General features: G+C 53.1%; 1 protein-coding gene across 4 annotated transcripts in view; it reads right to left on the reverse strand.

Moving 5' to 3' along the window:
• Positions 1–2,301: 2,301 nt before the first annotated feature.
• Positions 2,302–16,481, reverse strand: part of ADARB1 (adenosine deaminase RNA specific B1) — a 58,864-nt gene continuing 44,684 nt past the window's right edge. Inside the window, exons 8-9 of one of the 4 annotated variants that reach the window (XM_047718231.1) lie at positions 6,658–6,792; positions 2,302–5,751 (exon numbers count right to left, since the gene is read on the reverse strand). In XM_047718231.1, the coding sequence (XP_047574187.1) occupies positions 5,373–5,751; positions 6,658–6,792 (514 nt within the window). In that variant the 3' untranslated portion in view covers positions 2,302–5,372. Of the gene's footprint in view, positions 5,752–6,613; positions 6,793–16,481 lie in introns of all 4 variants that reach the window. The other 3 variants (XM_047718223.1, XM_047718242.1, XM_047718250.1) reach the window with 3 other exon arrangements.

The raw sequence follows: 16,481 nt of genomic DNA on the forward strand, positions 1-16,481 counted from the left end.
TTCTTGTTTTCTTGTCCTTTCTTACAACTTTCACCAAGTTTATTGTAAAATCGGGGGTCTGCTCTGAAACCTCGGCACGCATACTTACCGAGCCTAATCCAATACCAACCATTTGGATATTCCTGGTTGTGCTTTTCAAACGTCTCATCTCCCCGAGGGGGGTTGCTGCCTGCTCTGACAGCATGTTCAGGACCTCGGTGTGACTCCGGGGTGCTGAGGGGCAGAAGAGGTGGGGAGCCCCAGGAAGAGGGCCCAGACTCCGGGCACGCCGGAGCCCGCAGGACACCGTGGCTCTGCGGGTGGGATCAGGCAGGCGGGGAAGCACGGGGCCCCCCACAGGGCCTTTGCACACCCCTGACTGCTTCGGGGGACGTGCCCATGGCCCCCAACCCGCGGCTTGTGCGCGCCCGTGGTCGTAGCCCAGCCCGAAAGCCGACCGACAACAGCCCTACGCGCCCCACGGAGCGGCCGGCTGGGGTCTCCGCTGAGCCTCGGTGCACAGGGCCGCGCAGGGTGGCCACGGGCAGGGCTTCGGGGCTCTGGTGGGCATGGCTGCTCCGCTGTTGTGGGACCTGCGCTCCCCACAGGGTCATGGGGGGGCGCGTGGTGCCTGCAGGTGCCCACGGGGGCTTGGGTGCTGTGATGTGGGGGCGCGGGGAGCGGGCATGGGCTCTCCGCGGGGGGGGGGGGGCTTTCCGCGGGGGGTGGTGGGCCCAGCAAGTGGCGTGGTGCGGCGGACTCTGAGCTCCGCTCCCGGATTCCCGCTCCTCCTGCCACAGTTTCCGACCTGCGAGCTCGCTGGAGTGTTGCTTCTGCTCCTACTAAATATTTGTTTTAATTATTTAAACATTTAATTATGTCACTAATATCCAAGCTCATTAAATAACTGCTCCTCCCTCCAGCGAGGTCCCACCTGGAGCTAACATCCGGCTCGGTCTGACCCCCCCTCCCCTCACCCCTTCCCTCCCCGTGGGGGCTGCGGGCGGGCACTTCCAGCCTCCTTCCCCCGGGGAAGCTCCGCCAGCGCAGTGGCCTCTGCGGTGCCAGCACCTGGGCGGGCGGGGACACGGTGACAGGTCCCCAGCCTCATGGCCATCAGGTGAGTGCCTTGAGGCACAGCCAGCAGCCTCCCCTCCCCCCCCATGACCTGGTAGGGGGCTTGCTGTCCCCATCCTTTCTCAGAAGCTTAATGTGTCTTTTTAGGCTACATATTTCCATTTTATTTAACTCTTTTTTAAAAGATTGATTTGTTTGAGGGGGGAGGGGCAGAGGGAGAGACAGAGAGACTCGCAGGCAGGCTCCCTGCTGAGCTCGATCCCAGGACCCTGAGCTCACGACCTGTGCAGAAACCGAGTCAGACGCTCAACCAGCTGAGCCCCCCAGGAGCCCCACATATTTAATGTTGCTTTTATTGTAGGAAAATAACAGAATGAAATTGATGCAAAACAGAGCAAATTATTTGTCAACAGTGCGTTTTATTTGTGTGTGGATTTTTACTTTTAAAGACATTTTCCTGGTTATTTTTCTCTGAATTGTAGGAACATCAGACAAATGGGTAAGTTTTAAAAAGTAAAATTGAATTAAAATCACGCCGAATCCTCAGTCGTTCACAGGGACTGGGCTGTCCCACGTACGCGTGCCTGGAAAGCGTCGGCATTTCTTTAGCACGAAATGCAAAACGGTGGGAAGACTGCGATTAGCACATGGTGGGTTTGGAGCATTCGTTAGTTACCTGCTCCCTAATTTATTAATCCCCAGTCTCTGGTAATTGGTCTCTGCAGCCGGTTTCACGGGTTTATTATGAACGTCCTGCAGAAACGTGAGCCCTGAATAGTAAAGCCCCCCCACCCCCCATAACTTAGCAGCTGGGCCGTCTCCCTGCACCTGGTAGCCCAGTCCCCCCGCCCAGTGGCCCACTGGTGTCCACACTCTTCCTGTGTCTTCCCACTCATGCTGCCCTCACACAGCCCAGCAGGTCAGTGGGGACTACATCGTCGTCCCTCCTTACCCGCGGGATCTCGCCCGGGGGCCGCCGTTTCACGGTCCTCTGCACAACTTCCACATGGGAGTGGGTGTGACGCGTGCTCAGGAAGACCACGCGGGACCCATGGGTCCCACGGGCTCAGTGGAACTGTCCTGAGTTGGGTAAATGTGCTGAGCACTGGGGCAGCGCACAGGGGACAAGACCAGTGTATTGCTCTCAGCCGGTGCTTACGAACCCCTCCCGATCACACTCATCAGGACGGACTTCGAGGGGACCAAGGGGAGAACTGGGAAGGAGAGAAAAGCCAGCCACACAGCAGCGGTGGAACACGGTGTCTTTTATTGAGAACATCTCCAGTCCTTTGTCTACAGGACAGCGTCTCATGCTTGGTTCCGGCTGGTCTCGGTGCGAGGGCAAGCTCATGCGGGTCGCACGGGTGGTATATACATCAGTGTACGTACAGAGGACACCGGGGCCTGGGTCTTAGCGACAGGGCTCTTGGCTGAATTACATTCATAGAAAAGTGTCCCAATTCTAAAATAAAACAAAATAAAAGCACATCGCCCAGTATCTGGAGAAGCAAACTGCTTCCAGGCTCACTTGACACACATTCCACAGACTGCCTTTAAACACTGGTGGTGGCGTCCAGAAGGACGGGCGTCGGCTCCTGATGTCCCATCAGCCCACGGCGGGGCCGAGCTACATGTTCTTGGGGCTCGGGGCTCGTCCCTGCACCGTGAGCGAGTGCACACAGCGGCTCCAGAGGACAGCAACGCGTCCAGATCGAGCCAGACCGTGGCCTCACCGGCCCCAAGGACGTGACTGGCCGCATGGCTGTAGAGGGGGTCACAGGACACGCCAGGGGACAAGGACAGACAACACTGGACACGTGCATGGTCACAAACACTCTGCCCTTCCCGCGTACATAGGTGTGGGTTTGATAACGAGGAATCTTTTGAGAGACTCTCTAGCTTCGTAGATTTTAGGGATGGGAAAGCCAGCCGATTTTACTTCTCTTGCTAGAACGAATTTATGGTTGGGGTAGACCCTGTATTTTGGTGTAAGATGTTTCAGAAATAAAAAAACATCTGATATTTGTGTTTTGAGAAAAAGCGGAGGGGCGTGCAGCCCTCGCCCACAGCATTCACGGAGCCACACCCAGGTCTGCCTGAGAGCGGCCTCGCCCCAGCGTCACTGCATGGAAACACGGAAACAGTTTTTACAAAGAAGCGGCGATCCCGTCGTCTGGGCAGCAGGGAGGGAGGTCATGGGAATAAAAACACATCCCAGGGAAGTGAGCGCCGGGTGAGATGTTGGCTTGTACGTTTTAAAATAAAGTAACTGTTTCTGGTTAAATGAGTCAAGCACACTCTGATTCAGAATCAGAATTGCGCTCTGTGGCATCTGACCTGCGAAGAGGGGACGCCCGGCCTGGGCTGACCCCGGGCGGCGGGAAGAGCCCCGCCGGGGACACCACTGTGACTCAGGCCTTCCTCTAGCAGGATAGTGGCCCACAGCGGGTGTCTTCCTGGAATTAATAGGTTTAGCGAACAAAACAGAAGAGAGCCCTCCCAACCCCCTGGTCAAAACTTCCTCAAAATTGAAGATTTTTCTCAAAAACCCAAGTTCCTGGCTGTGTCAATTTGTCTAAGTCTCTAGAATCCTGACTAAGGGCACGGTATGCCAAGTGACACCTGGGGAGACCGGGTGGTGCACCCTGAGCTTCGGAAGGGACCCTTTCAAGGGCCGAGTCTCCTGACCCGGTGCCTGGAGGGGTTCACGTTTCTGCTTCTGTTCTGCTCCCGCCGTCCGACCTGGGAGCCGCCCAGGGTCCCAGGCGGACAGGGCTCCCTTCCTCCCTCCCGACCCACCTGTGGGCCTGGACCCTCACACAGCTGGGGGTCGGCCGGGACCGGCACACAGGACAGCCGCGCACTCGGAGCGGGGACGTCGCGCTCGCCCCAGTGGTTAGTGGGAGGGAGGAAGTCAGACATACTGGGTAGTGTTTGTATGTATAATGCAATACATTTCCACTGAACTTTTCATCAAAATCCACGTATTTTTTTAAAAACTAAGTCCATCTCCCAATCCCCATTAGAAAAAATACCATTTACCGAGAGAAGAAAAACGCAGGGCTCTCGGATGGTCTGTGCGCAGCACCTGCTTGGGGAGGGCGGCGACACCAGCTGACACCCTTCCTGCTACAGCGGAGAGAAGGCGGAGGCCCCTGAGCCAAACCACACCCCTGGGTCCCTGCAGCACGCCAGCCCCACCCCCCGCCCTCCAGGGACTGCTGGCGACAGGGGCAGGCACGGCACTTCTGGTCCAAGTCTCCTGCTCTGAGCACGTGGGGTCCGGGCAGAGGGGACCGTGGCCGCCCTGCTCCTGTTCTGCGTTTTCACAGTCTGGCAAGGTGAGACGGGGTCTCCTGGCTATGCCTACAGCCTCCACAGCAGCCCCTGCCCACTTCCGTGTAAACGGCCCTGATCCAGCAGGGGCAGGATGCTCCCCAGGGCTCCTGTCTGATCCTGAGTGGAAGCAACAAGGCAATTGGTGCAAATCTCTGAGCTCAGGTCCAGGTGCCCCAGGACCCTTGCCCGTACTCCTGTCTGCTGACTCGGCCCAGGGCCACCCGGGGTGCTGGGGGATGTGCAGCAGCGCCCCTGGGCCACCCCGGGCACCAGCAGCACCCCTTCCCTGCCGTGACTGTCAACGTCCAGACCCTGGTGGGGACGATGCCCGCACCAGCTTCCAGCCTGAATACTGACTTCCAAACATGTCTTCGATAAAGCTGGAAAGAAGAATTTAAAAATACGCCTTAGTGGCATTTTCTAAGAACGAGTCTATCTACTTAATTCTATTTCCTTCCTGTGAAGATGTCTGGGGAGTCATCCATATCCGTGGGATTCGGAGATAGGGAGGGGATTTTAGGCTGACTTTTGTGCACTGGCCCCTACGGCTTCCTCCTAGTCCCTGAAAGTCAAACACTGCTGAGAACCTCACAAGAATGGCCAGGATCACTGCCCCGGTCTCATCTCTGGTTACTGAGAGGTAAACCAACACACGTTTTCCATGATGTGATTCCAGTTCCGGGGATCTGGGCTGCGCCCCCATGGGTGCACGCCGTCACTGCGTGGGGGACTTGGGGGAGCGCAGGGCCGGCCCCCTCCTGCGGGGTCTCCTGCGCTGGGAGGACCCGCCGAGCGATCCGGGGGACCTGCCCGCGGCACGGCTGCGAGGCTTCTCCTCCTACCGCTACTTCCTCACCTTCTCCACAGATAAATGCTCTAATTACTTTATAAACCACGTTCCTAACTCTGAATAAATTATTTATTCAAAAATTTCACACAAAGTAATTTCTATTTTCCTAAACTTAAGGAAGCCCTACTCAGTAGAACTCAATTTCTAGACGTAAACGGAGATGGAAAGCAGTCACTGGGTCATTCCAGGGGTAACGATGTTGTAGAGGGAGACGCTGGACCCCACACCCTCCCTGCCCAGCACCCCGCGTCCCCACACCCCTGCCCCAGTTCGGACGTGAGGCTCCGGAGACGGCGCCGGACGCGGGCAGCCCCCCCCATTCCGGGTCAGGGCGTGAGAGAGAACTGGTCCTGCTCCGTGGGCTTCTCCACCCAGGCGCCCAGCCCCGCCTTGATGAACGCTTTGAACAGACACGCCTTGGCGGCCTGGTACTCCTTGGCCACCAGCTTGGAGTCGTGGTACATGTTGGGCTTAGCGATCCTGGAGCGCAGCAGGCTGGAGGGAGCCTGTGAAGAGTTCGAACACAAGCACGAGTGTGGAAGCGGCCAGAGCAGAAACCAAAGCTCAGTAAGACATTCGAAACCTGGTGTTCGGTCCCGTGCAGGCTTCCGGGGGGTGTCACCCGCCGGAAGGCGCCGCCTCTGAGGACTGCGTCACGGGGGCTAAGCGTGAGCCCCGGGGCGGTCTGTGAACTCTCCCCCACAGGGTCCAGGCCAAACAGGCGTTTTCGGACCCCAGGCTCTAAACAGGCACTTCTGAACCCACAGGGAGTTGATTCTCATTCCAAGGTGAGTGTTTTCAGCCATTTACAACCCAGCACCCGACTGGCCACCGTGTCACACGGGAGGACACGGAGGCACTGCCCCCGCGGCTGCCTGACTCGTGTTGGTGCAGATTTTGAGAATAAATGCGGTGCAAGCCCCCGGCCCAGACGCCCGTCCTGTAGGCTCAGGGCCTGAACTCGGTGGCCTCTGTCCACACGGCCACGCCGAGGGCACCACCTGCTTCTCAACAAACACCCACCACCACCCATGAAGGGGAACCAGGAAAATGCCCGTCGACCGGAGGAGGATTTATCTGGGGAAACGGACTCTGCCCTCCAGCAGGAAACAGGCCCAGAGCCTTCTAAGGGCTGTGGGAGCCCTGGCTCTCCCTCCTCCGGGTGGGGCCAGGCGGAGACGTCCCAGGGGGATGCAGGGGCAGGGTGGGAGGAGCTGCGGAGGAGGCTTTACTGGGGAGATCCGGGGCCACACTCTCAGGATGGAGGAGAAGACCCCGGAAGGCTGGGGAGTGGCTGTGCGGGCGGCGCGGGGCGTCACGGGGGTGGCTGCGGGGAGGGGGGGTGCTGCGGGAAGGAGGGGCCGGTACCTTGCCGTGCACACGCATCCAGCGACAGTACAAGGCGTGCTTACACAGGCGGGACGCACGGCCCAGCTCGTCCTTCCCTGTCGTGGCGTTGATGACCTCGATGGCCGCGTCGCCCACCGTCCAGTTGACGCTGAAGTTGGGCGCCTTCCCCGGCTGCCGCGCTTCCGCGTTGCTGATGCCTGGAGCGGAGAGACACCGGTGAGGGACAAAGAGCCCACGGCGCGCCTGAGCGGTGTGAGCTGCCCAGGTGCACTCACCCCTGCCCAGTGCCACCTGCTGCCGCCCAGGAGCGGCCTTGACTGTGCTCGGGAGGTGGGCAGGGCCCGCAGACACCCGGAACCTGTCGGGACATCACAGCAGCTCCAAGCGCGGGCGCGCGAGCCCCTTCTGGGGCTGAGTCGGGTTCCGTAAGGTTGTACGGGTGAGGGCGGCCCTCACGCTCACGCCCCGAGCGCCCCACATGCCAGGGGCGGGGCACGGTCGGGCTACCCCCCCTTGCACGCACTGTACCTAAGACTCGAGGAAGCAGACTTAAGCAGCGCAGATACGTTTTCTTACCACACTGACGTGGTCTTGTCATCGCGAACCGAGCCTCCCTTGGAGGGGTGGAGAGACTTTTAAAGGACGCTCAGATGACTGGGAGCGGAGTGCTCACCTCCCCTCATCGGTGCCGCGGGTGCGACAGTCCACACCTCGGCGGGGACACAGACCACCTGACACAGGGGTGTCTTCAGGTCACACCCCCGACGGCAGCCAGCCGGGTGCGGGGACCCGGAGGAGGAGCTCAGCCCCAGCATGGGCAGCCGGCCCCTCCCTGACAGCCGGGGCGCGGTGAGCTCCGCGGGGCTCCCACCATGGTCTTCGCTCCATTTCTGCTCTGCGTGACTGTGACCCTCCCCCGGCCCCGAACAGAAAGCCAACGTCACACGTGGGCCAGCAGGAAAGCTTCATCACGGAGAAGCCCCAGTTCTTCGGGCAAAGCAGTCACCAGTGTCAGAGCAGGGTGAAAAGTCCTCCTTATAAGTCACCCGTGTCTGGGATGGCTGCTGCGCCAGAGGGCCCTCGGCCGGGGGGCCCAGCACTCCCATGGCTGCACTCAGGCCGCCGGGAGCCCTGGCCCTCTCCTGCAGGCTCCTCTGCTCCTCACCGCAAGGCCGGCAGTGGCCGGTGCCAGCTCCAGCCGACCGCGCGCCCCGGAAGCTCCTCCCGCAGTCGGTGCGACGCCCCGGGGGCCGCCTTGTGACCTGCTTCTGAGGAAGAAGTCAGGATTGTGGTCGCCACTCTCATGCTGGCCCCGGGCAGTGAGCGCTTCTACTTCCCAGAGGCCTCTTCATTGACCTGTCACAGACCACGAGGGCACGGCCTCAGGAGTGTTCACAAAGGGCGCACACCTGTCACCAGCGTCCCAGCAGCCGGTCACCAGCCAGGGCCCACTTGTCTGGGAGCTCTCCTGCCTCACGACCGGTCCTGCCCCGCGCAGGTCGTCATGGCACTGACCCCAGCACTCTGGCTGGGGCTGCCTGCTGGGAGCCTTAACTTTGTGGGGCCATTTACACACATGTACTCCCGTGCGCCGCACACTTTACTTGAGGTCACGTGTGTGAGTCACACACCCCGCGACAGAGCTGCCGTCTGCCCGCCCCCGTTGCACCGGGACCCCGCTGGGGACATGCCACTGGAGGCCTCCTCACTCTGTTGTTGGTTCTAGCACTTGGCTATTCTGAAGAGTGTGTGTGAGCATTCCTGACCACGTGTCGGTGACACAGGGCCAGGTGTCTGACGGATGCACACCAGGCGTGCAACGGCTGGGTGTACACGCAACGTCACACGGAAGCGTTGAAAATACCAGGCAAACCAGGTCAAGCTGGCTAGAAGCGTCTCCTACTTGATCACCTGGAAACGCTACAGGGAGCCATGAAACGGCGCGGCAGCGTCTGCGGGGGAGCAGGGCGCGGCCACCACTCAGCCGGCTCACCACACAGTTCAAGAAGCCACTCGAAACACGGGAAAATCAACGAAATTACAAATCAATCCAACAAAATTGCCTTCCTAGAAAGAAACCCTACTGGCTGGGACAGTCCCTGAACTTCAGCACGGCGACGAGCTCCTGTTCTCCCAAAGCAGGCGGTCGCACAGGGCGCTGGCGCCGTCCCACGGCCCGCACGGCTCACGCGGCCCCTGGGATCTTCGGCACCTGCTTCTTTTTCCATTTGTCGAGATTAAACACAATTTCAAAGGTTCTGGGTGGGATGTCACTCACAGTTTTTGGTTAGATTTTGATAAAACCGTCCTGTCGGTAAGCAAAGGGCCATGAGAAGCCGCAGTCCATCCACCCGAGAGGCCAGACCCGACCAGATTAAGGGGAACCGTGGCCCGTGGGCCGTTGGCAGTGCGACACGTGGTCTGCCTACAGCTCTTCTCTAGCACAAAAAGAACGGGGAAGACAGGGCCAGAATCTGTTTTTTTAAAGGCTTTAAACAAATGCTGATCTTGCTGAGACAGAAAATGCGATGTGTGTGGCCAACCTTCCTGGGACGGGATGGCGGCAGGGCTCAACCTGACACCGCAGTCATACGCCCTCCATCACAGGGCTGTGGGTCTCCATACACAAGGTCCCCGGCCGGCCGCAGCAGACGGGCCACGGACAGCACAGCCCGCAGGCCCCCAGTCAGGGCTTGCGGGAGAGGAGCAGCCCTCGGTGGGCACAGCCGTGTGGGCAGCTTCTCCTACAGTCAAAGCCACCTTCCCCTCAGACTTCCCCTTTCATCCGCCCTGCTGCTCGGAGCTCACGCTTCCCAAGTAAAGCACTTTAACTTCTCCCCTCCGTCTCTGCTGTCCAGGGAACGCAGACCAAGACCTGGAGATGTCGTTCCAACTTCCAACCAAAACCAGCCCTGGACGACCGGCTGCTCAGATCACCAGGCACACAATCGGGGCTACACTGCAAACACTCTATTTTGGAAGGGGGACACAGAAAGCACCGGTGTTTAAGAATGGGCGTTCTGTGATTTAAATATAGGTTCAGACTTTCATTTCTGGGTGAGACGGAGTAAGAGCTGCTGGATTTACCCTCCGTACTAAAATAGTAGCAAACCAGACAAAATACATCAAACACCAGCCTTCAAGACCCTGGACATTAAGCAAGGAAGGGCAGTGGTTCCCGAGAGACAGGAGACCCATGAGGTGAACCCATGAGTGCTCCAGGCTACGGTCCTGACAGCGTCCAGGCGACAGTGCGGAAAGAAGGAGCCGAGGCAGAGCCTGCAGAGCCCCTGAACCGAGAGCTCGGGAAACTAAGGTGGCCAGGCAGTGGCCAGGAGGGTGCAGAGGCCAGGGAGCTGCAGAGGGTCCCCTGAGCGTCAGCGGAAGGCGGGCAAGAGCGCGCTGCTCAACACTGGGCAAAGCCGCCCCAAAGGGTCGAGAACATGCCTGATGGCCACATAGGGACATGAAGAGCTTAGGTACACACTTGAAGTCATCAACCACCACACAGAAAGATCTAGAACAGAAAAAAGATTAGTGAACTTAAAGATACAATAACACAAACTATTCAAAATGAAACACATAGGAAAAAGGGGAAAAAGAAAACCCAGCAAATCAGTGGCTGTTAGACAAGTCTGTCAGCCTGACGCACATGTGACTCAGTTCCCGAAGGAGGGGAGGCAGAAGGGGGTACAGAAAACATGAAGAAAAAATTAGACAAATTTTCTGAGATCAATAAATGCACAGATCTAAGAATCTCAATGAAGCCCAAGCACAAGAAATGTGCAGAAGGCGACAGCAAGCACATCGTGGCCAACTGCTCCACGCCAGTATGAAGAAAAAACGTCAAGCCCGGGCAGAGGAACAACACCACATACGGAGGGACAAAGATGAGACGGCAGATTTCTTACTGCAAATAGTGCACACAGCACGACAGGGAGCAACATCTTCAAAGTGCTAAAAGGAGAAGAAAAGAAAACACTGCCATTTCAGCAAAAATATATTTGCCCAGAAATATATATTTTAAAAAGGAATGCAAACTAAAGGCTTTTCCAGACACACTGACGCTGAAAGACTTCATCACCAGAGGACTCGCACCACAAAAAAGTAAAAGGAAGTCCTTCAGGCAGGAGGACATGGTAACAGAGAGAAATGAGGGTCTACTTAGGGGAATGAAGAGCACCAGAAGTGGCAAATCTCTTTAAAAGCTAATTGGTTGTCAACATAACACTGTTTATCAACTATACTGGAATTAAAATTAAAAAATTAAAAAAAAAAAGCTAATTGACTGTTGAAACAAAAGTAATAGTATAGTATGGGATTGTTACCATATGCAAATGTTAAATGTAGAACAATATCAGAGACACCAGGAGAGGAGAAATGGAAGATTCCATTGAGGGATCTTAAAAAAAAAAAAAAAAAAAGACAAAAAGATCAATGGAAGACACTAGTATCCAGAAACAGACCTCCATGTGTGCATGCAAACTGATTTTTAATAAAGATGCAAAAGAATTCAGTGGGTAAAGGATTAACTTTCCCACAGATGGTGCTGGGTTGACTGGGGATATGCTAAACAAATGAACACGTGAGCTCAGGATGGGACGTAGTCCCAAGTTCAAACACTGAGCTGTAGATTTTCTAAGAACACAACAGAGGAGAAAATCTCTGTGACACTGACTTAGATAAACAGTTTTTATTTTATTTATTTATTTTTTAAAGATTTTATTTGTTTATTTGACAGAGAGACATCACAAGTAGACAGAGAGGCAGGCAGAGAGAGAGAAGGAAGCAGGCTCCCTGATGAGCAGAGAGCCCGATGCGGGGCTCAATCTCAGGACCCTGGGATCATGACCTGAGCCGAAGGCAGAGGCTTAACCCACTGAGCCACCCAGGCACCTAGATAAACAGTTTTTAGATGGAACATCAAAAACATGACTTAACAAAGAAAAGTTGATAAATAAGATTTTACCAAAACTAGAATTATTTGTGGTCTCTGAAAGCCATGGCTAAGAGAATGGAAAGAAAAACATTTTCAAATTATGTATCTGATAAAGATCTTATAACCAGGACACGTAAGTAACCCTCAAACCCAGTAAGAGATTAAACAACTCAGTAAGAAATGAGGAAAGTTTTGAAAGGTTCACTGAAGACAACATACGGATAGCAAGAGAGCACACGAAGAGATGCTCAACTTCCTTGGTCGTTGGGGATTAAAAGCCCACGGAGACCCCCCTCCACCCCCGTCACAAAGCCCGGAGCGGCTCCTTACTCAGCGCTGGCGAGAAGGAGCACAGATGGATGCTCACACAGCCCCGGTGGGCGTGTGAAGGGGCACAACCCCTCCAGAAAGGTGTGACAGTGTTCGGAGAAACACGACCTGCACCCTTCACACTGCTTGGTATCCACTGAAGAGGAGCGGAAAGGCATGTCCGTGCAATGGCGTGTATGCGAACGTTCTAGGCGCTTCCTTTGTAGCAGTAAAAGACTGAACACACCCCAAATGTCATCAACGGCCGGACGGACGCACAAGCTGCGATCTGTCCGCACAACCCATCATGACTTAACCATGAAAGTAACAACCTGCTGATAAACTCCACAAACACGGATGAATCCGAGAACAGTCATTCTGAATGAAACATGCCAGACAAAAAAGTACGTATCTCACGATTTTTGTAAAATCCTAGAAAATGCAAACCAATCTCTACTGGCAGATCAATGGTTGCCTGGGGATGGGATGGAGGAAGGGCAACCGGGAGGGTGGTGGGTGGGCTTGTCACCCTCCCTGCGGGGAGGGCTGCAGGCAAACAGATACACTTACCAAACTGTATCTTTTAAATACACAGTTTATGCCAATTACACCTCAATGAAGCTTTGAAAGAACACTGCAAGGTAATTTAAAAAGAAAAAATATTGTTCTCATTAAAAAGTAACACTTGCTCGTTGCGGGAAATTTCAAAAATTTACAGAAACCTGAAAGATGAAAGCTACGACCCACAGAGTCTTAAGCCGACAGAAGCTTCTATCCATTGGAAGCGTGCGCGCACGTGCGTCCCGCCTCTGAGGCCCGGACTGGGTAGGTTTTGTGCGTGGGGCGGCCCTGGCCGCCGGACACTCCTGAGACTCTGCAGAGGTTCTTACGTCCCCTCCCGCCAAGGATTCTTCCTCCAGATGAGAATCGCCACTTGAATCCCTACCCTTCGGCCGCGCACCCCTGCGCTCGAGAGGACAGGCGCGCGCGCGCCCCGCGGGCTCACTTCTGTGCCGCGCCGGTCCTCGATCCCCTCGTACTCCACTCGCAGCTGAGCGGTGCTGACAGCCGTAAAATTAAGCTACACTTCGACCTCTGGGTCTGTCGCTAAACTTGATTTCTAGTATTTCATTCAGGAGTTTTGCGTGTTTAGTCGTAGGTGATGCTGTCTGTGGTTTTCTTTCTATTCGTGCCTCTCCGTCCGGTTTTGGAATTAGGTCAACTGCTCTTTCCTATGACCTGGAACGTTCATACAGACGTGGAATGATATGTTTTTTGGCAGACTGATTGAACTCTGAACTTATTGGAAGGTAATGTGTTGATAATATTTTCGAAGGCTTTGCTGGAAATTTCCTTTGCCAGATTTTTGCATTTCTGTTGGGGTAAATTTTGGCAATTTACAACTCGCTTGTCCTTTTGTTGTTGCTGGTGAGATTTCCAAATTGATCAGTATTAGACTTGAATAAAGAATTATTTTAAAATTCTGCTGCCCGCCTCCGTATCGGTAGGTGCAGCAGATTCTACCATTACTTTTGTTTTGTCTGACACTATGACTTTTACCTGATGGTGGTAGATCTCCCTCCCAGTTCTTCAAATCAACACATTTTACTTTCATTGATGGCCTATAATCTTGTTCCTTGTTCCGTCCCTCCCCTTTGCTTTCTGCCTGTTTGATTTTCTTCCCTCCTCCTGCACTCAGCGTCTTACTTAGCTCTGCTGTAGTTTTCCTTCCCAGTTCTGGGCCAAATGCTTAGCTCACTGGTTTTCATTCATTCATTCGGGGCCGTGCACGATTTCTGCCGAGTGAAACTGTGGCTCTCATTTTTGATGTGTGTATTCTAGGAATCCAGTTTAAGGACTGGGTTCTTCTCTGATTGAAGAATTACTGACGAGAGTCTAACCTCCCAGTGGCTGAGGACTTTTGGTTTTAATATCAACTCTGTAGAGCTAACTTTGAGTTTTGAGGTCTGCAGTAAGAGGAGGTCACCTGTACAGTTAATGAGTCTGGATTTAATTACCTGTGACCGTGACTGTGTGAGGTCCGGCAGAGCTGAGTAGTGTGACAGACTTGAGAAGACAGTGTTCATCCTGTTACTAAGTCCAAATGACTTCAAGGAGACCATTTCAAGCACCCACTTGAAATGGACTCTGTCCCATCTCACACCAAGTCCTCAAAAGCATCCCAGGGCTAGGTTAAAACCCAGCAGTGGTGCTCAGTCTGAGCCCAAAGGCCTGACGATCAGGGCAGATGGGGTAAATCCTGGTCCAATGGCAGCAGCAGGCGGCACCCTGGCTCCCTCAGTGAGGCAGGAAAAAAGATGTAAATTCCTCGCTCCTCCACTTTTTGTGCTACTTTGTGTTGTGCATTCTTTGTTCCTCAGAAGGCTAGAAGATGTCCACCCACAGTGGGGAGATGCTAATTTCACCCTTCAAACACCCTCCTGGACGAAAACAATGTCTAATCTGGGTGCCTGGGGCAACTCAACTTGACACATAGTATGAGCCGTCACAGTATAGCAGTTTACCCTTCCTTTCCTAAAGAGCTTTTTGTGTTTCCTGGAGTTTCCATTTTCCTTTTTTTTTTTTTAACTGTTCACTGAGAAACATTTACTTTCACATTATTGCAAAGACCATTTACGATAGTTACGATAGTTTCTTAGGCTACTTGTTAAAATGCATTCACTTTTTTTGGAAAAAAAACATTATTTTTAGAGTTTTCTGATATGATTCTCCATTCTAACATGGAACCGTTACGTTTTAGTCTTGCTGACAACTTATCTATTTCACTGTATTCTTAGATTTACAAAGTATTCTTTCTTGGATTTCACGTTTCTCTTTCTTAGATGCCTTTTTCATTTTGCTAGGGTATCTTTACTTTTTTTTCCTCAAAAAAATATATTGGAAAGAAACCCTCTGAACCCTTGAATACCTGAAAATTATCACTTTGTCCTAATGCTTAATATCTGGTTAAATAAGAAATTCTACAAAAACCAGTTTCTCTTCAGCTCCAGCTTCCAGTGTCCCTGGTAAGCGTTACATAAATCTGATACTTACTCTAGTTAATTTGGAAGCTTTCAGCATCTTCTCTTTATACCTCCACTGGTCTGAAATTCGTAAGGATGTTCTAGGAATGGATTTTTTAAAATTAATTCTGCTCACTACCCAGTGCGCTCTTTCCATTGCAGTACTCATGCTTTTCTTCAGTCCCCCAAATTTTCTTCTGTCATCTCCTCCTCTGCTTTCTGTTTCTGAAATGCCACCAGAGGGACACTGGGTTAGCTCTCCACACCTCCTCACTCTTTACATTTAATACTTTTCTGCTCCGAGTTTCCAGAGACACACCTGATGTACCTTCCTCTCCGCTCACAAGAATTACAGTCTGGGGGGAGAGTTTTGTTCTGCCCACTACTCACCCCAACACAGAACACTGCCTATGACACACTCACTTGGTGTATTTGTTGAATGCCTTCTAGACCTTCAGACTGACACTTGCTTTCCACACTCACAAAGTACTCGATGTGTACTCACAAGGTTTGTTATTTATATTCTCTTCTATTCCCTGAGTTAGGATTGTTTTCTCTTAGTTGTTCAATTTTCTCATACAGAACATTCACGTTTGTGCTGTTTATTTTCCTTGAATGATAATGGTTATTCATTCACGTTTGTGAATAAAAATCTTGGTTAATTACTTTGGGTAGCTGGCATGGTTTCTTCTACCTGTTTCCTGCCTGTGTATGTGACTGGAGGGAGAGCCTAGAGGGAAAGCCATGTCCAGCCAGGACCCACATCACCTTCTAGACCAAGACTCCAGAGGTCCAGCCCAGTCACTGCTTGGCTGCCGGGATGGTCAGGGGACTCTAACCACTTACAGAGTAGCCCCACCATGGGTGAGACTCCCTCAGAGGAAACAGGTGGCCTCTCCCTAGATGTCACAAGACCATGGGACATCAAGGCACCGTTAGGAGTTAAACATCATCCCAATACCACCTTTTTCTCATTTTACTGATTCTCTGTTATCAGGAACCCATACCTTATGCTCTGGAGTTCTGCCAGGGTCTCTGGGTCTTTGATAGGGTTACTAGCACACCTGTCCTCTCTCTGGCACCCGCCTGGCATGCAGGTTCCTTCAGGCCACTGAGCTCATTCAAGGGCACGGCCTTTCAAGTAGACAGAATCAGGGAGGGTTTCCTGGGAGTCCTGAGTGGAGGTGGGGACCTGTTTAGGAACAACTGGTGGGGAATCTCTACCATAATGGAATTGAATCTTTCATGAATAAATGGATAATGCTTATATTATCTTCCTTTAGAATTCCATTAGTTGTTTACAATAAGATCAAAATAAAGGATTATTTTTAATGATACTTAAACCTTAGAATTACAACATTTCACATATTAAAACTAGAGTTAACTGAGAAAAATAAGACTTTAAAGTACAAATCGTTTTTATATTTTCAGCTAAATAAAGTGCCATCTTTAGCAAGAATGGAGAAAATAAGGCAATAAGAAATAGCTAGCCTGAAGGTTCAATGCAAACCATATGCCTTTTCTGGGGCGGAAAGCTCTCAAATGGTCACAAGAGTGTATGTATGTCTATGAGTCCCCAGGGCCAACACCACTGTGGGGACAGACACTAATGAGG

Source organism: Lutra lutra, chromosome 1, assembly GCF_902655055.1.
Source record: "Lutra lutra chromosome 1, mLutLut1.2, whole genome shotgun sequence".
NCBI lineage: Eukaryota > Metazoa > Chordata > Mammalia > Carnivora > Mustelidae > Lutra > Lutra lutra.